Consider the following 23200-nt stretch of genomic DNA (forward strand, 5'->3'; position numbering starts at 1 on the left):
GGCCCCAGAGACTGCCCTGCAAACAGATCCCCCTCTTATGGGCCAGTGTCACGGATGCTGTTTCGGTAGAGGAGAGAGACAGAGAGCCGGAAGACAGGATTCTTACCCTGGGTTTGGAGCAGACTTGGAATGGTACCTACCCCAAGCCTATCGCTCAACCCCTCTAGGCCTCAATTTATTTCATTTTAAAATGAAAATAGAGGCGCCTGGGTGGCTCAGTCGGTTAAGCGTCTGACTTCGGCTCAGGTCATGATCTCGTGGTCCGTGAGTTCGAGCCCCGCGTCGGGCTCTGTGCTGACAGCTCAGAGCCTGGAGCCTGTTTCAGATTCTGTGTCTCCCTCTCTCTCTGACCCTCCCCTGTTCATGCTGTCTCAAAAAATAAATAAATGTTAAAAAAAATTAAAATGAAAATAATTCTGCCAGTTTACTTGCCTCAGGATTCCTGGGCGGGGGGGGGGGGGGTGGTGGTGGGAAGGGAGCCCTTGTACATGCTCTCCTGGGCCTCTGCAGAGGTCAGCGTCGCTATATCCACTGGATGAGGAACGTGGGCTCTGATAGGTGAAGCAGTCTTCTGAGGTCCCAAGTCCCTGTAGGTGAAGAAGCCCGGCTTTGAATCCAGGTATGTCTGGTTCCAGACCTTTCCTTCCCATCAAGGTGCTCCTCTAGATTTCAGAGATCAGGCGTATGCTTAGCAGTCGGCTGAGGCATGTGAACCAGCATTTGCCTGGGAGCTCATTAAAAATGCAGGTTCTCAGGCCCCACCCCAGGCTGACTGCACCAGAATGTGCATTTTAGCAAGCTCTCCAGTGATTCCTGGGCACCTTAAGGTTGAGAAGCACTGTTGAGGAAGACTTGAGATTGGACAAGAGAGAGTAAGTCTGAAGATCACGGTATGGTAAACAAAAATGCTCACAGGGATGAGCAAGGAGGCCGCCTTTACTGGGAGGCTCCCGTGAGGAGTGAACAGGCGTAGACCATTTTAGCCTTTCTGTCTGAGCTTCTGTTGCCAGGGAAGTACGCCTTATCTAAGAAAGTCTGGGCCTCCAGGAGAATGGGTTTTAAGATGGACACAAATTGTTTTTATAGGTGTGTGTATATTTAATTTTCAAAGATAACAGGATTACTTATATTTTAAAAAAGAAAGACGAAAAAATCAGGAAGAAAGCGTTTAGCGAAATGTCATCACTTTTCATGCATTTCAGAAGTGACTCCTTTATAGCAGATAGTACCCACCAGGGAGGATGGTCAGTTGCGGGGGGGGCGGGGAGAGTGTGCTCAGGGTCCTGAAGATCTTCTCTATGCATGCTGGTCCTCAGGCTAAATCCTAAGACCCATCAGTTTGAAGGAGGGTCCCCTGATACACTGTAGCGGCTCCCCAGCACAAGATGCTCCCTGCAGAAGGCAATGCCCTGACCCAGGGCTCAGCAGCGAAACTGGCAAACCTGGGCTTTGAGGAATGTGGGAAAACCTCCATGCAGCCTCCCAAGCTGCTAGCTTTGGGGGAGTGTCAGTCCAGTACTCAGAAATTCTCAACCTGGGCCAGATCTCACGTTTCAATTCCTGATTTGTATTCACTGTGTTGTTTAACCCTTACAAGTCACTTTTCTGAGGCCAAGTCCGTCTGTGAAATGCACAAATCCCCCGGAAGTGTCTGGGCACCATGTGTCATTGGCGTGCCAACCATTCATTTATACCCGTGGCTCCAAAAGGAGCCAGTCGGGAAGATTACGCAGACTTGCTCCCTGCCTTCTAGGAAGTTGTATGGGGTAAGGCAGACAGGGTGACATACGTTAATGTCCCCCTAAGTCTGGGCTGCTTCTGACACCCTCAGCCCTGGTCCTTTTGCACTTGCTTCACTTCAAACTACCCAAAGTGGAGTCGGCCAAACCAACTGTTCTTGTTTCAGTCTTTCCCTCCTTGTTGTGTTGTTGTTTTGTGTTTCCTTAGTTTTTCAAAAGCCTGCAGGAATGGGGATGGTACTCCCATTCTGTTACTTCTAATCTCGTTAACAATTTTTTGAATCACGTGAGTAGAAGCTTTGAGGTTGAGAAATTACGCACTTTCGAGTTTTGATTCCAGAAAGTCATTTCAGCTCAGCTGTAAACACGTCCAGAAGCTGAATCTGAAAGAGGAACTGCCCGCCCAGGCTTCCCCTGGGGAGCTGGAGGCATCGCCCGCTTCACGGTGCCTGATTTCCAGAGATCAGGAAGTTTAAGGGTGTGCCGGGAGGCAGGGGGTAAAAAAGAAAGCAAGTGCAGTTGGTTTAAAACCACACAGTGCAGAACAGTCCTGGCGTTCTCGCGTTCCTCCCTTCCGCCACTAACTGGTGCCTTCCATCACCGGGAGATGAACCGGGAAGGCTGGTTATTGACAGCTGGGCAATTTGTACAATAAAGTTTAACGGCTTACATCCCCTCGTACGACTCTGTCAATGTTTCCAACGGATCACCTTCTCAGGTGCTGGTTCTCACGCTCGTACTGACTCGCTCCTTCTTCTCTTTCCCTTCAAGCGTGCAAACGCAAAGAGCAAGAACCAAACAAAGACAGGAACAATTCTCAGAAGAAATCGCGCCTGGTGTTCACCGACCTCCAACGCCGAACACTCTTCGCCATCTTCAAGGAGAACAAACGCCCGTCCAAAGAGATGCAGATCACCATTTCCCAGCAGCTGGGCCTGGAGCTGACGACCGTCAGTAACTTCTTCATGAACGCCCGGCGCCGCAGCCTGGAGAAGTGGCAGGATGATCTGAGCACAGGGGCCTCCTCGTCCACCTCCAGCACTTGTACCAAAGCGTGATGGAAGGACTCTCGGGCGGGCACAGGTCGCCTCCGGATGGGGACAACCGACACCAAAAGAGAACGCAAAGGAAAAAGACACCGGATTCTTAGCTGGGGCCCTTCACTGGTGATTTGAAAGCACAATTCTCTCGAAAAGAAACTATTCTAGCTGTAATCATAGGCCAGGTGTTCTTTTTTTGTTTTCTTTTGTAATGGCGATGGAGTCCAAGTGCAAGCTGAAGATTCATCTCTTTGAACCGGACATTGTCCTCCGAGCATGCTAAGCGTCCCAGAAACCCAAACGGGGCCTTCCTGGAGCGAGTTAGTTTCAGTGTGGTGTCAGCCAAGCTCAGGATCACTTCCAGTGTCAACGGTCTGGCTTTGGGGCCCATTTCGGTCAGGGCTCCCCCGTGTCACAGTGGGAATTTGGCCTGCGGAAGGATTCTGAGATTGGGCTCCCAAGACGCTACTGTGAGAGATTCTTCTGGCAACAAGAATGACCTCATTTGCTTTCTGAGTGCTTGGCCTCATCATACCACAGTACACCAAAGTTCACAGCCATAACGTAGAAAAAAAAAAAAGGCAAAAAAACCCCAAAACATCAGAATGATAATTACTGAGCACAACTTTTAAATATGGAAATTAAAAACAAAAAACCCAAGGACCTGTTTTTCCAACTCAGGCATCGTTCCACTGAATGGTTTAGAGAGCTTTAAGTTGATCCAGTTTACAATTTTCTTTTCCTTACCTCCTGGAAATCTCACGTGGTCTTGGATCCATCAAAAAAAAAAAAAAAAAAATCAGTTCTCTCGAGCTCAACGTATCAAGCACAACGTAGATAAACAGAGAAGTAAGGAAGGTTCTGGATTCACCACATCTGGATTTTCAAGACGCTGATTGTGAAGTCATGAGGGAACCGTTGGGAATATGGCTTCAAGCACATTTTGCAGTTTGCTACAAATTCTGTTTGTACATAATGCAGACACGCACACTCAGGAGGCCAATTTAACTGTTACGGTACATGGAGCAAATGCAGCATTTTAAAAGATCTAGATTTTTTTAGATCATTAATGTTCCTTCTCAGTTATCAGTCACCTGGTTCCTCCTATTGTGCATTGTAACCGCCACGTAATTCATTCTCACTCTTTCAGACTTCAGTTATTTCCACATCCATCCCATTGGTAGGGACGTTTTTCAGTGTTTTCTAGCAAGAAAAAAAAAAAAAAAAGTAATTCAAACCACCGTACGGGTTACTCATGAGGGTCATCTAGTCCCAAATCTCTTCCATTGTCGAATCATCCTCGCGAAACAGCTGAGTAAATCTGGAGAAAACACAGCACACCAAAGAAGCAGAATACTGCAAACCAAAGACATTTATTACTTGCCATTTTCTAGCCTAAAAATACTGTGATTACTTTTAGAAATCAGAAAACCTCTGCGACTCCGAATGGCATTCAGCTCTTGCATCTGGCTCACCATCGGGCTGAGCGAAGCGGCTAGCCAAGCCACCCAGGGAGCGGCTTTGCATCGCCAGCTCTGGTTCCCGGCTGTCACCTTCCCACAGCGAGGGGAAGAGCGCCCACAGAACTCTGGGAGATTGCGAAGGTCACGATGTGCATACTTACCAGTGAATGGCCCCAGGGGGGCACCATGGGGGTGTTCAAAGCAAGCCAAACGCTGCAATGATTCTTTACAGACACTTGAGACTGACTTTTTTATGAATTACTTAATCGAAACCAAAGAAACTTTTTCTGCACCTACTTCTGCAACAAACAAGACTGTTCCATTAAAATGAATAAATAAATAAATACGTAAATCAATGAAAATCACCACCACCAAGAAGGAAGCACGCCAGAAAAAAAACAAAAACAAAAACAAAAAAAAGCGCGAGACACACTGTGTTTAAACAGACCTCTTGGGACATTTTTTGGAAGCAGATTGTAAAGAAAGGGTTGAGACAAGACCAGATCTAAGGAAAAGCCTCAGCGGCTGCTGCTTCATTTGACAACTCACGCGGTAATCTTAAAGTTGAAGATTGTCTTTAATTTGTGCCTATGCAGTTTTTCAAAAGAACACGGAACAGAGCAACAGAAACCTCAACAGCTACAATACCAAAGATGAGGATTTCTCACATCTTTTGTTTCAATTCATTATCTCCTCTTGTCTGGCTAAAATACTAATCGCGTCATTGATCTGTGTAAAGGTAATCAATTTTGTTTCTGAGCGACAAAAGGAAAGGGTCATTGATTTGATTTGATTGTTTCCCTTTAATTTTGTTTTATGGCTTTTCTACCCCAACATGGAATCTCTCGAAAGCTTCCATGGACTCCAAGTTTAAGATGTTGGGATACCGAACTATTCTCTCTACTCCTCAGAGTATGGGGAATAATGTCACTTGAATGTTCTTTGCTTATCCCTTAGACTTGGCTCCTTCTATGTTCAGAGTCTCAGCATCAGGGGAGGGAAGGGGAGTGAGGGTCAGGGTTAGGGGTCTTGGTGACACATCCTCTCCTGAACCACAGAACCAAAGAGTTTATAGAGGAATCGACAGCCTCATGTTCATGTGATTGCTACATCATAATGGCTTCATTTGGGGGTGGGGGGAAACATGTAAAAATAATTGCCAGTTTCTACTTTTCTATTAGCTTTTTAAAAATCAGCTGTAAAGTTGCATTTCTAAAGAAAGATATATATATATAATATATGAATACATATATAGATTCAACTTGACATTTGGTGATAACCCAAAATTATTGCCGTCCAAATCCAGGTCTTGTTTTGGTCAAGTGCTTCATTTATTAAGCATTCGGTTCAGAATTTTGCTCATCTCTCATGCCATCCCAGAGTCCATCTTCCACTGTGGGTGATTTGGAGTATTCAGATTTCTGTGGAAATTCCCAGGAAAGGTTGAAAGTCGAATTCAAGCATTTCAACATTTAACCTGTTGACAAATGGATTCATGGTGCAAATGAGTTTTACTTGTATTTGGGGTCCTCTCTATTCTACGCCTCAACCGCAATCAAGGTGGCGAGTGAGGTCTGTCCATGAGACCCGGGGCACAAGTGGGGCAGGGCCAGTGGGGCGCTCGTCTTCTATAACTGCTGGGAAGGCTCAGTGGGCCATTCCCACTGGCTATGGAGATGAGGCCAGCCCAGAAATCTGTTCTCCAGGAGCTACTCTGTCCCGTCGGGGTGTTCCAGATCCCCTCAGTGAGCAGATTCACCAAAGGGAATTCTCACAGGGGAGGTCCAACTCCTGTTGCAATGAGTTGATCAGTTTCCTCAGGGTGGTAATTACCAATTTGTATTGACAAGCCTGTGTGCAACCACAGCGGGCGCTGGAGTGAGGCAGTGGTGCTGACTGGGGGCTTGTCTTGATCCCGGAGAGAAAATGCAAAGCAGGGTGCAGGGAGAATCCCAGAGTCCTGCCCCTGGGAGCCCCACCGTCCATTGTGCCACCTCCTTGCTCCCGCCATGTGAGTCTCCCTTCGCAGGGGCAGCCGCCATGGAGCCGTGAAGGAACGCGGCCCTCCAAGGCTTTTGTACTTCATCCTACCTCGGATGTTCCGGGACTTGCCCCCGTATCCTTTTGTCTCTTGCTCATACCCCATTTCCCTTTTGTCAAATGACCTAGGAAAGAGTGTATTTCAGCAGGGGAATGCTCCGTATGGGTTGAGAAAAATGAATTTCAACTTGGCTATTTCTAAATGAAATCCTTGTGACTTGCGGCCAACGTTCTGGAGACTGGATTGGGGACCAAGCCTGCTCGGTTTGGTTAGTGATCCTTCGGCAGGCTAACCTCACTGTTTGGGTTCTGGCATCCTCTGAAGAGGTCAAGACCAAAAGAGGCTGCCTCTGTGGCCTGAGATTTCCATACTGGTAAAATCTGGTGTAGCCACATACACCCCCTCAGTGTTCCTGGTGACCTGAGGAAGATGTCATCATGTAAAAAAGGCAAGAACTTCCCTCCAAGGACTTTTGTTAAGTGTCCCCTACTGGATAATGTCATACCGGAGAGAAGCGCTTGCCTTTAGAAACGAGTTACATACATATATAAATACATGAGCGTATTCATATATTTATGTATCAAAATTTTAAGCCCTACAGAATTTCAACTTGTAAAAATTCTGAAAGAAAAAAAAACAACCCTGCTAACTGAAAGGTAATGGAATTTGACTAAGTGGGTTTCCTCAAGCATTTTAAAATTTACTTTAAGTTAATGATCTCAGAGAACATAACCATTTGGGCTTGGACTTATACTTTAGCGTCTGTTTCTTCAAGCCAAGAAAAATTCCAAGCATGCCTCAGCCATTAGCAACAAAGGGGACAGTATGAAGGGACAGTTCTGAACCAAAATTCACATTCTTGAGGCAACAGAAACCTAAAGGCTATTGAGTGGAAAACTACTTTTCTTTATTCCTGTAGGGAAATTGGCTCACTCTTTTGTTTTTAACGTGATTTTGGTACTGGGGATATAAGTCTTTCATTTCAGAGAATTGTTTAACAGAGCCAGCTCATTTCTTTCTTAAAGGAAAACAGCAACAACAATAAAAGCTCAACCCTGATATTTAAAGACTTTTCCAAAATGTAAAATGGTAGGTTGTACCCCTTGAAGGTAGAGGAGAGAAAAAGAAATGAAGGACCCAGCATGACTCTGTCTCTGGATACATCAGAGCATCACCTCTGCGTTTTTTTCCCACAGGCTCTTGGCAATTGTGGGCTTAGGGAATTTAAGCAATTTTTCATTCTAGCTGAAAGGAAATCAAAACTAGGGAGGTAAACCTGACACACACACACACACACACACACACACACACACACATATTCATATTCATTTTTGTAATTCCAACAGTGTATTTCAAAGCCAAATATAATCAATCACTTAATCTTACCTATGCCAGGCTACCCACCTTTTTTTTTTTTTTTTTTTTTTTTTTTTTTTTTATTTATTTTTGGGACAGAGAGAGACAGAGCATGAACGGGGGAGGGGCAGAGAGAGAGGGAGACACAGAATCGGAAACAGGCTCCAGGCTCCGAGCCATCGGCCCAGAGCCTGACGCGGGGCTCGAACTCACGGACCGCGAGATCGTGACCTGGCTGAAGTCGGACGCTTAACCGACTGCGCCACCCAGGCGCCCCTGGCACCCACCTTTTAATGCCAATCCATTAAAGCTGAACAAATGTTTTAAAAAATCACTACCACCCGGTACAGGCGGGGACACTTTCCCACTGTTGAAAATGCTGGCAGAATTACTGAAGTGTCTGATTACCATTACCAAAGTGTCATAAGAATATACCTTGGTGGTGAACTCTGATTTTCAGGAGGTTGTACAGTAGGAATTTTTAAAAATATAAAAAGAACAGCCTGAGTCCCAATATTGTTGAAGAATAATGGACTATATTAAAAAGCAGAGAAAAAGAGATGATCATGTGGTTAAGGTTGACCCGAAGGCCCCAACATGAATACTGTGAAAATAACAGTCATGATTCTTAACAGATCAGAGATGGTTTTTTGTTGTTGTTGCTGCTGATGCTGTGTGATTCAGACCTGTTAGCCTAACCGGGGGGAGTGAGTACGCAATGATAGATGGAGGTGGTGTGCCTAGAACTTTCTAATATTCACGTGCAAGACTGGTAGCTTAATAATTTTGTACACTTAGCTAAGACCAAGTCACCTGTAAAACAATAGGAGATTCTAGCTTTCAAGTAAGGCCACAAAATCCTTCCTAAAGGAAGAAGTCCCATAAATTAATGACATTGGCTTTAAATAAGGACGTCCCAAAGCTTATTTTCCGTCCATGATTTATTTCCTTCCAAGGCGGGGGGCAGGGAGGGGGGGTTGTTTTAGAAAGCCTCAGAATGTGTTATAAAATACAAAAATAATTATTAAAATAATATAAGGCCTTACATATGGGTAGACACAAAGCCTGTGGCCGATGGGCTATCGCATGAGACACAAATTGAGGCCCACGGGCTATCGCATGAATCCCACCGGGACCAGAAAGGCTCATTGTTCTCAGATACCAAAATGACTCTGACAGTCTGAGGCAAGTTAAAGCTACAACCCCAGCATTCCTTATAGGGTTTTGAGTTTGGTTGACTGGAATTAACCAGCTAAGACCTTTGTAGTAGAGAAAATGTGTATAGGAAAAAAACATATTGCTACAGGGGTGTTCATTCCATGGAAGCCTTCCATTTCACAGACACTTCACAGAACATAAACCTCGGTAGATCAGTTTGCCTAAAGCTTATACAGTCCGTCAGCGTGGATGTATACGGATTTAGGGATGTCTCTCGACATCCCTGTGTATCCCCGTAGCAGCACATAGTACCTGTGGGTGTCCAGACTGTGCAGACATGTGTGCACAGACATCTCCATACATAGCTACTGTCATCTGTTACAATAAATGAATTTAAGAGATCATTTAACATCTACGTGAGCCTTCTACGATGTACCTTGCTTTATTTATTATAACGTTGAAAAAAACTGAAGTGCAGGAAAGAAAAGTATCCCAGCATCCTCGTGGTGTACACTCGGAATTGCTTTCATTTGGGCACATCCAAGATAAACTCAACTTTCAAGAAACCTTGGATATTGTTTACTCATCTGAGGAAGAATGACACATATGCTTGATGACTTCGGTTGAATAGCTTTATTCTGGATCTCTCATAACTACGGCTAAATCCAAAGACCTGGAAAAAGACAAGAAAGAAAAAAAAAACAAAAAAAAATAACAAAACGAAAGAAAAAAAAATAGCAAAACAAAGTGCAAACTAATAGGAGAAAAATGAGCTCTGGTTTCCAGGGTTGAGACAATGTGCTGTGGTGTTGTGGGGGCTGCACCAGCTACAGGGGGAAAGCGGGGATTTTTCCTTTGTGCTTGTCACATCTCAGTGGTCTTTATGAACATGAGAAAGCTTGAGAGGTTATGATTTCCTGCTTTATTTTCATTTAGACTTTCGAAAGAGGCTATACATTTTGTCCATCAAGAGAATGAAGACAGTTAAAAGAAACTTTTTTCTCCCCCTTGTCTCTTTGGGTTATGACCCAACAAGCTATGTACCATTCATGTAATTAATTTATTTAAATTAGTTTCTAGCACACAAAAGTGTAGGATTTGGGTAATTATTTAATCGTCTTACTTTGATTTTACTCCTTGTACTTATTTATCAAACTATAGACCAATGGTGCATCAGAGATGCAAGCTTTCATTTAGAATTCTCTTGAAAGGTAGTTTGCTTTATAAAGCAGTGAAATTCTGTTACAGACAGGGAAGAAATACAGGTTACCAAAAAAAAAAAAAAAAAAAAAAAAAAAGGAAAGAAAGAAAAAAAATCAAGGTATTTTTCCTTCTTGAATTAACTCTGGAAATAGTTTAAATAGTGATTATTAAATTATTTAATTTAAGTTTGCAGCCCCACCTGGTAGCAGGCAAACTTCACCTTTTAATTATTGGGGCCCTCAGAGCCTTCCTATCGTAACTTATTTATTTAACTTATTCAGCATCTACAAAAGGTGCACCGTATAGTTTATATTTTTTATTTAAAACAATAGAGAGCACTGCAGCTTGTTTGCTGTCAGAACAACAGAGCAAAGTGTGTGGACGAGCAGATGACTATTCAACCCGAACCTGTACATTCAGACCCTGCTTCACCAGCCTGGATTTCAGGGCGGCTTCACAGAAACTGGAAAAAATAAATTGAAAAGATCGTAACAGCAAAAAGAGAGAAAACCCTTACGCTAGCTGCTTCCAAGAATGAACTCTGTGTGTGTGTGTGTGTGTGTGTAAAACAACAAAACAAAAAAGGGAAAAAAAAAAAAGCAGAAAAAAAAGGAAAAAAAAAAAGGAAAAACTTTCTATTTCTAGTGAGAACCAAAGAAGGCTACCTCACTGACTTTTTCCATTTGTAATTTTAATCGTGTTGAAGACACCAAAGATACCAAAGATTTCTTTCTCTGTGCGGTCTGCATTTTGCTTGTGCTCTTTTATAATTTTAACTATTCTCTCTGACATATGGTATTTACAGCGGCTCAGATACCCCAAAGAAATAATTATCTATGTGACGGTGGCTGCTAATTTGGAAAGGGATATTTTCTGTGTTTCTCTCATTTGTTCGCTGTCCCCTGCACACGTTCAGATGCTGCTGTAATTGGATTCCTTAAATCCCAGTTTCAAATTGGTGAAGAAGGCTGGATGGAAGTGGCCTTCAGTGCTAGCCACGACCTCTGTCCCCGCTTTGGAGCTGTCACAGTAAAGATTTCTAATTCCTGAACCATAGAAATTCTAATCATTGAGGGGAAGAGCTGGAAGGGACCTTAGAAATCACGTGGTCCAACCCCCAGGGGCCTGGAGGAGTGAAATATTTACCCAAGTCCAACAGCTGTCTGGAGGCAAAGCCCAGACGGGCCTCTTGCCCTCCTGTTCCAGAGCTGCACCCCCGGCTCAGTGCCACCTCTGCATGAGACGGGCCACATGGTAGGAGAGAGGAAGGTGGCAATCCCGTAGCCACGAGCGGAGCCTGGGGCTTGTCACTTAATGTTTTCACGCCGTGGAAGAAGCCACAGGTATTACAGCGTTTGTCCAGTTAAAATCTCAACGTGACGTCACCTATGATCAGTCGCTTGTAAAGGTGGTCGGTCTTGCAATATTAAAGCTCACAGAGGGGTTTTCACCCTGGCAGTGTGCATTGATCCGGGTGACCACTGTTGAACCTCTGCGTTACAAAATGTTGTATATAAGCATTGAATTCAGCGAGAAGAGAAAGTTCATTCTTGGTCTGCTGAGTTTGATTATTATGGATATTTTTAGGTCATATTTATCAGGAAAGGGAATTTGAGCAGTACACGTGTGACACGGAAGGGGTTCGGCTTTTGGCCTCTTCCTCTTGATTTGTAGGTGTGTATACTTTGTTTCTAGGCCAGCTCTGTATTTCTGAGAAGTTTAAGCCTCACATCCTTGGATCCTTAAGGATTAATTCATTGTAAATGAAAGGTGACCCTAAAAGTTCACAGGAATAGACAAGCCACTTTAAGAAACAACTGACTTGAAGTTGCTTCTCTCTTCCCTTCTTACTCATAAAATGAATTGGTCTTTTTAAATTTTCTTTTGGGTCCATTCAATGATTAAATCACCATTAAGATCCATTCATCAGAGTGATTTGTATGTTAGCCAATGAACCATTCGCAGCTTTTGACCAAATGGGTTTTAGACATATGCAAAGATCCCCCTCTAGTCTTTATGGCTCTTTATTGAGTACTAGTATTTCCCACTTCACATAATAGAGTTATCTTTGAGCTTTTAAAAAGACCACTAGGCAAAGAAGCTAAGAAGGGAAAAGACCAATCGGCTCATGTGTCCCATGCATCAAAAGACTGTAGCTAGTGGAAGGCAGACTGGCAGGCTAGGAGCCGCTTGCCCCTTTCTGCAGTTTCCAATACAGATCTATTCGAAAGTCCTCTCCCGTCCAGACAAGCTCCAAGCTCCATCTTCCCCCATACAAGGCAAACTCATAAGGCCTTCCTTCCATTTGGTTTTCTTCCCCAATTCCTATTAAAAATAGAATCCTCAGAATACCGGGGAGACTTAAGAAGATCCGACGGTTGAGCAAGGGTGCTCCCCTAGAAGCAAACACCTTCCTCCCCAGCCTTCCTACCACCAAACCCCCACAAGAGGGAACCTAGAGAGAGCGACTGCAGCCTGAACACAGAAAACATCCCTCGATTGGCAGACCCCTCCTCAGCAACACCCCCGCCCCCCACCCCCCAACCCCAGCCTCATGCTTCACTTGCAAAGTGTGACATAACCACGGGACGAGTGCCTTGCTTGAACCAAAGCAACGATTTAGCCAGTCTGGACCTCTCTGTGCTTTTTTTAATCCTTCCTGTGAATACCTCAGCTTCAACTGGGCCTCCATATGGTAAATTGGTGGGCTTATTGTACTGTGGTGCTTTGCAACGCAACCCTGCAAAGAACACGGTTTGTACTAATACCAAAGGTTCTTTCTCTCTGTCTCCTCCTTCTGCCTCCCCCGTTCTTGTCCCTTTTCTAGTCCTTCATGGTTCCAAAGCTTTACTATGAACCTGGGCATGTTGGCAATGCAGACCGCGCAATTCCTTACCGAATTTTCTCAGATATACCTCATAGATAATAGTGTTTAGAGTAATGTTATTATAGCGTATGTAATAAATTATTCACTGTTTCTTTTGGTAACTGTGATTTAAAAAAAGAAAAAAAGAAAAAAAAGCTTTATACGTTTTAGGTTGTGCTTTTGTAATAGACAAAAAGGTGCGCTTAAAAAAAAAAAAATGTATGTTCTTTTTTTGTTCCCCCTTTGGATTTTATTTATTCTGGATTGGGGAAAGTTGCAGAATGAGCCCAAAGTTTACAGTTTCATATTTTGCTGAAGAAACAATCTGTGTTCATTTGCTCTGTTGAAAAAAAAAATTATTTTCTACATTTGTGCTACTTGGTCTGAACAATTAATTGTTCTGTGTTAACAGTGTAGTATTATAATTAGCAACTGCCAATCAGTGCTATAATTTTATGCATGAGGCTAAAACTTTAGCAGTGTGATGCATTGTGGTCTTAATAGCAACATTTTTCATTTTGAACTAGATCTTCCCCTTTGGTTCAATGGACTTTTTTTATGCATGGGCGCCCATCGTTTGTTAGCAATTGTGGAACAGTTGTGTATACATTAAACTGTGAAAATGTACACAGTTCAGCCTCAGACATTGGTAATATTGCTTTTATTGGGAGATGTCTCACCTCAAAAATACGCTTACATCTGTTGGGATTTCAAAATGAGTCAGATGGAATCAAGTTCAAATTTTGCGAGAAAGGTCATTCCAAGTTTGAGTTACCAACTTGCATTCCACAAATTGGGATCCTCATGACCCAGCAGTATCACTGTATTTGAGAGGGGTCTGGAAACAAGCGCTGAAAAACAACTCTGCATTTTTAATGTCCTTGGAAAGGAGTCACTTTGGCTTTATGTTCATGACCTCGGACCTAACTGGCCTGTGTATTTGGAGATGTGAATTCATCCAGCCCTCGCCTCTCCTAGATCTCTGCCCGGGAATGGCCACTTTCTGCTTGGTTTCTTCTGGTATTTTGTGGTCAGGTCAGTTCTCAGTAGCAACTCAAATGGAGTCAATATCGGCAATTACTCTCTGGCTTTGTTGTCCGTTCTCCCGGACAACCCCACCAACTGTTCCAGTGATTTAGGCCAAAATGGCCATTTCTCAAAACACCACCTGTGCAGCCAAATCATGCTTCTTGCTCCCAAGAGTCAGAGGTGACTCTGTGTCCTGCCCAACAATTTTATGTTTGTCCTAAAGGGAGTATAAGAAGTTCTGAAACACAGTTTTGGGAAACCATCTTGGTTTCACTCCCCAATTATCTGAGGCCGCTGTATCTCAAAAAGTATTTTACAGTTGCAGTGGGTCGGGCAGACTTGTTCTTCCTTACATTTGGGGTCTGAAACTCATTCTCAAGTTTCATACCTATTTCCCAAATCAGTATGCTTGACATAAAGCCAAACCAACTGCCAAGCACGCTTTATTCTGCGTAGGAGAGTGCAGTTAGGGAAACAGTGGTGGGAAAACAGCCATCTGCTATGCAAAATATCGGAAATCACCAACAGTGGAACATTCCTATTATTGGTCAACGAGAATTTGGGGGAACGCGCTTTCATCACCAATAGAAACAAGCATATTTTTTATTTGGCCTTATAAAGTAGCTTGTGATAATAAAAGCTTTGTAATATATAGTCTTTTTAATTTTTTCCCCTTATTAATTTGCCAAAGATGGGAATGGATAGAAGAATTTTCAGTTGGCTTTTGTAAGACAGTTAATGATTGTAATAGTGTTCAACCTTCCAGAAAGCTTTATATGTTCTTCTGCAATAAACCGAATCAATTGTTTGTTCCAGTGAAGTTCTCCTCACATGCGCAAACCCACAGATATCTTGGTGCAGATTTTATAACATCTACAAAGTTCAAATGCATTTTCGATCCAAAGTAAACAGAGGAGTGTCTGAGACATGAACGTGCCCAGCCCTTTTTATTACAAGCAACGCATGGGTCTTGCTCACCAGGATTTGCCAAGAAGACTTGTCTTACGAAACTCGAGGTGTATTTTGTTATGCCATTTTATGTCCTTTTTTTTTAAAAAAAAAAAAAAAAACAACTTTGTGGAAAGTGATATGTTGAATCAAGTGTAAGCTGAGTTTTCCAGACAACTGAAGTAGCTACATCGTGAATGTTATTTTGTTATTAAAAGGTTTTTACTCAATGCTTTGTGCCCGTGGACGTCCTTTCCTTGGAGACACAGAACTATGGAATTTCCTCAGCTTGGCCTGGATTCTGCTCCTGCTCTCATGGGGGAACGTGGCCATGGCCTGGAAAATTAAGGTCCTGGGCAAGAAGGTAGATTTGGGCTCTAGGAAGAGATCTCCTTGAGTGTCACTTTAAAGAGAGCTGGGCCAAGCTTGCTAACTTTATACTGTCTCTCTCTCTCTCTCTCTCTCTCTCTCTCTTTCTCTCTCTCTCTCAATGCCAGCACTTCTCTGAGATCCCTTGTCCTTGAGCACATGCCAGCATGAAAGCAGACCCCAATTCTTATAGGAAAGGCAAGGAAGAAAGAACAGCAATCCCCAATCTTCAGTGGCCCACCAAGCACCCATCTTTCCCCAGGTGGGGCTCTGCCAGCCAAGGATGTGGGTGGCCCATCTGGTTGGCTTCCCCACCTTAACTACCGCAAAGCATACAGGTCCCACAGTCCAGTCGGGCTCTTTCCAACCAGAATCCCCCTTACCACTCTTCCTCCGCATCCTGGTTTAGTTATTCCATCCACTTTTGTCCACTTTTGCTGACAGTTATGTGGAAAACAAAGAAAGGTATGAATGGGTTTTTCTGTCATTTTGTTTCTAATTTGTACTTCAGCTAGTCCCAGTTCTTTGATCTGGAAAAATACCAGAGAGAAAAGAACCTCTCACTGCCTCTTTGTGCCTTGCTGCTCTCTGAAGGGGCCATGCACATGCCCTGTGCTATTGGTCTTTCGTAAGGGACCGGAGGAACCACAGCAGTCAAACCAACCAGGACACGGCCCGCCAACGCGTACTTTATCTCTGCTTGAAAGTCCTATTTAAGAAGCTGTACAGCTTGGAGTTTCCTCCATCTTCCTCGCTTTGAGTCAGTTTGGCATTTAGTTTCAGAGTCAGTTTGCTCTCTAGGAAAGTTTTTTTCAGATTATGACAGGGAGCCTGCTACCTAGGAAGAGAGGTGAAGTATTCAAAGGCTAGCTATTGGGTAGGGAGTCATACCCGGAACAGATACTTCCTTGAAGACAGAATATTATTTCCTTTCTTTACTATGTCACTTTGTGTCTAAATGGTGCCGGCAAACTTTTCACCACACAAGGTTGTAAGACGTCTGCCAAATTGGAATTCCTGAAAAAAGAAGACAACTTTCACATTAACGAAATGGTAAAGAACATCTAAGTTTGGCAGGCAAGGACTGAGATAATGCAGGCATATTCTTGGTGCTGGGTTTTCTTCTAATCTAGATCGCCAACATCCAGATCTTATTCTCCCCCCTTCATCCTGGAGCAGTTCAGGCTTTTCTCTCCCAGTCTAGGATGCCAAATAATTTTATGGGCAACAATAATAGGGACTGACCAACGTTTCAATTAGTGCTCTTGAGACTTCATCCTTTGCTTTTCTCCAAGAAAGTGTTTTCCTGGACTGCCGAGAAAGAGCCTGGCCAATTTTTTTCATCTTTCCTATTCGCATATTTCTACCCAAATTAACATTTTATTAGTACAGGTACAATAGATTCTTTCTTGGTCAATGAATTCTTACTAGAGAAGCTATCCTTCCCCCAAAGTGAGCGAGAACAAGTTCTAATGTCTTTTCTTTCATGGGCTTTTATTCTCAGGATTGAGTGAGTCCTGGCTGTTTTCTCACTTTAGGCCCTGATCTCAAATGTGTTTATTTTGGGTACTAAAAACACGTTTTAGTATCACATGCTGGCCTGTGGAGCTTGAATCCTTTCTTGCAATCTGTTGGTTGCTTTGTGGTTTTAAAGGTGACTAAGATGAGGGAAGGGAGGAAGAGGAAAAGAGAGAAGAATTTGCCCCAGCTCTATTTAAAGTTTTAAAATGTAAAGAGACTTGTTAAGCCATGGGAAAGTGGCTGCAGAGGGTTAACACTCCCCTCCCTCATTCGGAGCCGTGTTCTGCCACACGACTCACAGGTCAGCTCTTCTAGAAATCCAGCCTTGTTGTAGAAACCCAGCTACCTTTCATAGACCTCTATCCAGATCCAAGATGACAAGAAATCAAAGAGTCATGTGCACACCTCTTGTTCTCTTTTCCTGATTTTTCGCATATTATCTCCAAGAAAATCACAGAGGAAAGCTTTACACTTTATTGGTCAATCCTTTTGACATCGCTTCTCAGATTTAAAATCGGTAAAACATACCCCTAAAACTTGCACTCCTTTTTATTTTGAAAAAGAAAACCCACACACTAGTTAATCCACATTCTTATTTTCTTTACACCCTGAGCTATATTTCCAAAGCATATTCTATCCCCGATTTTGCCCCATCTCAGACATGTTAAGTCGGACTGTATTGAAAGATTTTCCAGGGATGGTCAACAGGGTATATGTTCAGTGGCTGCCCTGAAATCCTGGTGGGGGTGAGGATCACACACCATTATCGAGGGGCTGCTCACCCCTTGATAAGCTCCCAATCCTTTGAAAGATTCCTTTGAATGTTAACTGCATTTTCAATTTTGCTCATTTCCCACTCTGATGTTTTGTCCACAACATTGCTTACACTGGATTCTTTCTATTTTTATTCCTATCATTAAATGGTAGTGCTGTAAATTCTGCAATTAATGTCAAATAAACTGCTTTCATTCATTGACCATGGCTCAGTTGGCTTCTTTCTCTTTCCATGGAAAGGATTAAGTATCCTTCCCCTATCGCATCCCATCATGGTTTCATCAAGAACAGTAAAGTTGCTCTGCTTTAAAGGTTGCAACTTCTTTACCTCTGACAGGACGCAAGACACATTTCATAATTAACAAATCTGTCAACCGTGTTATCAACCATAAAGGTTTGGGGATGCCCTGTAAAGACTGTCTTATTCTTAACCCATTAAAACATTAGAGATGACCTATCCTAACCTTGTCCTTATACAGATTCCATTTGAGGTTGCATGTGGTGAATTGAAAAGGGGATCACTTTATTGTCACCATATGGAAGAATGAAAACAAATTTGGAGCCACAGACCTCATATGGAATTTAGGCTCTGACATAAATTATATAGTTTTCAGGAAGTCACTTACACTCTCTGGGCTTCAATTTCTCCAACAAGGTTAAGGTTAGGATAGGTTATATCTGAAGCCCTTTACATCTCTGTCAAGAGCTTTTGAAGATATTTATATTTTTGGCATAAGTCATATCTTGGCATATTATTTTTTAAATTTAATGAGTTACAGAGTTCTTTAATCCATTTTAAACTTAAATATCCCCAAGCAGCAAAGGAGTTCCACTGGACCTTTGGTCTAAATGAAAAACCCACTTATAACCCAGCCCATGAAGCAGTTAGTGCCTTTATCTAAGCTAGTGGTTTTTAATTCTGGATACATTAGAATGACCTAGAGAACTTTTAAAATATACTGATACTGAGGTTCATCCCAGACCAATCAGATTTGACGGGGTGGACCCCAAATACTTATGTATCAGTTAGCTTTTGTCATATAACAAACCGCTCTGAAACACAATGACTTAAAAAAAAAAAAAAAAAAAGAACAACCACATTCATGGGACGCCTGGGTAGCTCAGCTGGTTAAGCGTCTGACTTTGGCTCAGGTCATGATCTGGCCGTTTGTGGGTCTGAGACCTGCATCGGGTTCTGTGCTGACAGCTTGGAGCCTGATGCCTGCTTCAGATTCTCTCTCTCTCTCTCTCTCTCTCTCTCTCTCTGCCCCTCCCCCACTCATGCTCTGTTTCTCTTTCTCAAGAATAAACATTTAAAAAAATTTAAAAAAATAAAAAACTATGTTCAAACACACATACACACTCAAAGAAACCACCATGTTGGTTGCCAATTTGGACTGGTCTCAACTGGGTGTCTCTTCTCGTCTTGGCTGGCTCATGTATCTGCCTGTCAGCTCCCCAGGGGGACTGCCTGGTCTCGGTCCCGCCCAGATTCACAGGGAGAAGAGTGAAAAGAGACTCTAGGTCTTGATGGGAAGAGGTGCACAATCACATTGCCAAAGGAGGAGTGAAAAACATGCACTTTTTTTTTTTTTTTTGCAATCTTCTATAATCTACACGTTTTAAAGTTCTCCTAGAGATCCTAAACGAAGGTCCAGCCAAATTTGTAAAACACTACTGTAAAGCCTACTGGTTCTCCTTTTTTTAAATTTTTTCACAACTCCAACCCTAATCTGTGCCCACTCTTTCAAATACCTTTACTGTATAGCTTGGACTCATTTTATAAGAAAACTATTTACAACTTCCAAACTTGTAGTGCAGGTTATCACCTGTAGGCTGACTTTACAGGATTGAAAAAATCTGCCCAAACACAATGATTTAGACGCTTGTTTTGTTGGTAAATGAACTACCAGCCTCAGCTACTGGTATCTGCCCACTATTCCATGTGCAGGGCTGGTGGGAAGCCCTGGGAAGGCAGGAGCTGTGCACGGAGCTCTTCCTGCTAGAATACTCTGGAGGAATTCTGGGCTACCTCAGGCACATGCAGGAAAGAGCACTGGGCCAAGCACGACCTTGGGGCCAATCATGGAGATCTTGAAATAGCATGGCCTTTGGTTCTAAGATGGAATCCTTCTTATCTGCTATCGGCATCTTTCTTCCCCAAATGGCATGCCCTTATTTATTCAGGCTTCTGGACAAAGAAGACCATCTTAGAGAACAATAAACGTGCTAGGCCAGGTCTAAACTAGATGATCACCAAAACCTCTTCTACTTCTGCTATCTTCTGCCTTGAATAATCCATCACTGTTACTCAGAAAGTTAAACAGTGGCTAAAGCTGGAAAGTTTCAAATCTCAGAGACGTCTGGTCTCACTTTAGCCTCATCAGGACAGCAGAAACAAAAGAAATTTGTAATGTCGGTGGACCCTTTGATTGACCCTTTGGATTGGACTCATTGGAGGGAAATACTTTCTCTTTTGGGAAGCTTGTTGACACGAGGCCATCTGTCGAGACTTTGGTTGGAGTCATTTGATGGGAAAGGGTATCCTTAAGTCAAAATACCCAAAATTATTTTTTTAAGTTTATTTATTTTTGAAAGAGATAGAGACAGTGCAAGCAAGGGAGGGGCAGAGAGAGAGGGAGAGAGAGAGAATCCCAAGCAAGCTCCACACTGTCAGTGCCGAGCCCAATGCGGGGCTCGAACCCACGAAACTGTGACATCATGACCTGAGCCAAAACCCCGAATGAACCACCCAGGGGCCGCCAAAATACCCCAAAGTATTAGCCACAGTCCTTACAAATCCCTTCTCTTACTTTTATCTGTTCCCTGGACTCTTTAATGGGGCGATTTTTAAGAAGGGAAAGTACTTGTGAAAGGAAAAGAAAAAGCAGGAACAAATTCCTGTAGACCTATCAAGCAGGAGGAAACACTGGTCAGTCCACAACTGTTCATGGAGAATAATTATTTCTGGAAGTAAAAGTAATGGTGGCAGCCAGCCCTGGAAGCACTCACTATGCCGTCACCTCCATAACCCTCCTTCCTTGCAGTACATGGCAACCTTGTGCAGTAGGCTGGGGCAGGGACCGTCATGCTACATGAGGCTACCTGGGTAGAACCAGAGTAAGTGGTAGCACCAGCATTCGGACCCAGACGTCAGAACTGACCCCCTTGGACCTAGTCATTCAGTGTTGTATGTACCACAGGGACCGGAGGTTCGCGTGGCACGCTTTCTCTGGTTGCAGCGATAAAACATATACCATGAAATCACTGTGTCTACGGAGTCATCTCTGCTAGATGCCAAATAAATGGCACAAACAATCAAAAACTGCCCAGAATTCAGAAGAAATGGGGATCACCCCAAACTGGGCTGCTCAAAAAAAGGCCTCTCTCGCCTCATGTAGGTTTCTAAGTACTACATTTTCTTTTTCTTTTTTTTTTTTTTTTTTTTTTTTAATTTTTTTTCAACGTTTTTTTTATTTATTTTTTTGGGACAGAGAGAGACAGAGCATGAATGGGGGAGGGTCAGAGAGAGAGGGAGACACAGAATCTGAAATGGGCTCCAGGCTCTGAGCAGTCAGCACAGAGCCTGACGCGGGGCTCGAACTCACGGACCGCGAGATCGTGACCTGGCTGAAGTCGGACGCTTAACCGACTGCGCCACCCAGGCGCCCCTAAGTACTACATTTTCTTAACACACTCAGCTGAGCACCACTCAAGCGTGGCCAAGTAATCTGGATTTGGAGGAAGAGAGGACATCCCTCTCCCCACATAACCAACCTCAAATGCACAGTATGCTCTTCACATGGTTAATATTTAGATGTCTGCATCATGTTTCCATTTTTACTTTAGCTCTCGCATGGGAGGGGAACCAGGGTTTTGAGTCAGAAGGTCTGAACTCAGGCGCCAGGTCCACCTCTAGCTAACATAGGCAAGTCACTCAAATTCTCTCATCTTCCATTTTCCTATCTACTGGGCATAAGAATATGACAATGTGCTACTGTCCTGCCTTGTTGGCAAAGTTATTGCGAACATCAGGCAGCACGCGGTAGGTATGGATGTGAGCTATTGAAGATAGCTATCATTTCATAAAAATAGAAGTCTGAGGCTCAGAGAGGTTAGGTAACTTGCCTTGGACAACACTAGTGGAGCTAGGATATTTGAGCCCAGGACTATCAGTTTCAAAGCCCACCTGAAAATGCCTATTTAAACGTGGATTCCCCAAGGAAAGGAGAGCCATGTTGTGGCATCTGTACCAGTGCATACCTGTAAATACCATGTCATAAGACGTTACTTAACAATTAGCCCCGACAACAGAAGTGTAACTAGAAGAATACATTCGCTTGTTCTTTTTTTTTTTTAAGTTGTTTTTTTTTTTTTTTTTTTTGAGAAAGACGGAGATGATGCAAGTGGGGGAGGGCAGAGAGAGAGGGAGACAGAGAATCCCAAGCAAGCTCCGCCCTGCTGGTTCAGAGCCCAACACGGGGCTTGAACTCACAAAATCCTGACCTGAGCCGAAACCACGAGTTGGACACTTGACTGACCCCTAAACTCACTTGTTCTGCCCTGCAAGAACTATTCATAAAAATTGTCATGAATTGACTAAGCCAATTTGGTCCTATACAAAATTTGGGTTCTTTGTGGTTGCTAATCATAGCCACCCAAAGCCTCTGAGATGGGCAAAAGTTATCTCCATCCCCAAAACTCCCTGTCAGATTTTAAAGAAAGTGAGTCTAAGACCAAATACTGCCACATAGGAGAATGTAACCAATTCTATTGAGCAAATTAGTCACTATGCTACGTATATTACCTGCTGTATAACCTCAACGAAGTCTGAGTTCTCTGTCCTACAGGGACCTCTATCCATATTCTAGACCCAGCAACATTCCAGAGACGGGCTTTCGTTAGCCCTTGGGCAGCATCAGACAAAAAGCAACTTCCTCAACCAAGGATGGAACACAGGTCTTCTAGGGATCAGACCTCCTGCATATCCCCCAACAGTGCACCCTGAAGGTGCCACTGGACTCTTACACCCTATGCTCGCAAAGGAGGGTGGGAGGGGCTCTCCAACCCAATTACCTTAAATACCTTTAATCTCTCACACCAGGGTCCGTTTGTCACACTTCTCATGATAATCAATGGTCTACTATTTTCACCATTAAAACGCCACTTCTGCATTCATTATGCTAATGAGCAGAGCGGGTGCTGACTGAGATGGTGGCTGAAGAGTACTGGTGTGAGTGGTGGCTGCCCTGCCCTTCAGAAACGCTGGTCACTCACCATCCAAGGCTGCGCACCCTTGATGAGGACGATTTACTGCCCCCAGACTGAAGCGTGAACAAGCTGACACACATTACTGAACTATCCGTGCTAATGTCTCTCAAAATGAGTCACAGTCATTACAACCAAAGTCATGTTTTTTTTTAATTTTTAATGTTTTTATTTATTTTTGAGACAGAGAGACAGAGCGTGAGTGGGGGAGGGGCAGAGAGAGAGGGAGACACAGAATCCCAAGCAGGCTCCAGGCTCCAAGCTGTCAGCACAGAGCCCGACGCGGGGCTCGAAACCATGAACCGTGAGATCATGACCTGAGCTGAAGTTGGACGCTTAACCAACTGAGCCACCCAGGCGCCCCCCAAAGTCCATGTTTTATCCACATCCTATGTTAGAAAAGATTGGAGAGCATACGTTAATTT

At 43.5% G+C, this 23200-nt stretch overlaps 1 protein-coding gene and 1 long non-coding RNA gene across 3 annotated transcripts in view; one reads left to right on the plus strand and one right to left on the minus strand.

Annotated features, from left to right (window-relative positions):
- ONECUT2 (one cut homeobox 2) overlaps positions 1-2797 on the plus strand; it is a 45804-nt gene extending 43007 nt beyond the window's left edge. The window contains exon 3 of one of the 2 annotated variants that reach the window (XM_060613952.2): positions 2511-2620. Coding sequence is in view for 1 of the 2 variants with exons in the window: in XM_060613951.2 (XP_060469934.1) it covers positions 2511-2797 (287 nt within the window). In the remaining variant the exon portion in view is untranslated. Of the gene's footprint in view, positions 1-2510 lie in introns of both variants that reach the window. The other variant, XM_060613951.2, reaches the window with a different exon arrangement.
- LOC144613802 (uncharacterized) overlaps positions 467-23200 on the minus strand; it is a 56872-nt gene continuing 34138 nt past the window's right edge. The window contains exons 3-4 of the long non-coding RNA XR_013551225.2: positions 1362-3982; positions 467-587 (exon numbers count right to left, since the gene is read on the minus strand). This is a non-coding gene — a long non-coding RNA (uncharacterized LOC144613802). The remainder of the gene's footprint in view (positions 588-1361; positions 3983-23200) is intronic.

Source organism: Panthera onca, chromosome D3, assembly GCF_046562875.1.
Source record: "Panthera onca isolate mPanOnc1 chromosome D3, mPanOnc1 haplotype 2, whole genome shotgun sequence".
NCBI lineage: Eukaryota > Metazoa > Chordata > Mammalia > Carnivora > Felidae > Panthera > Panthera onca.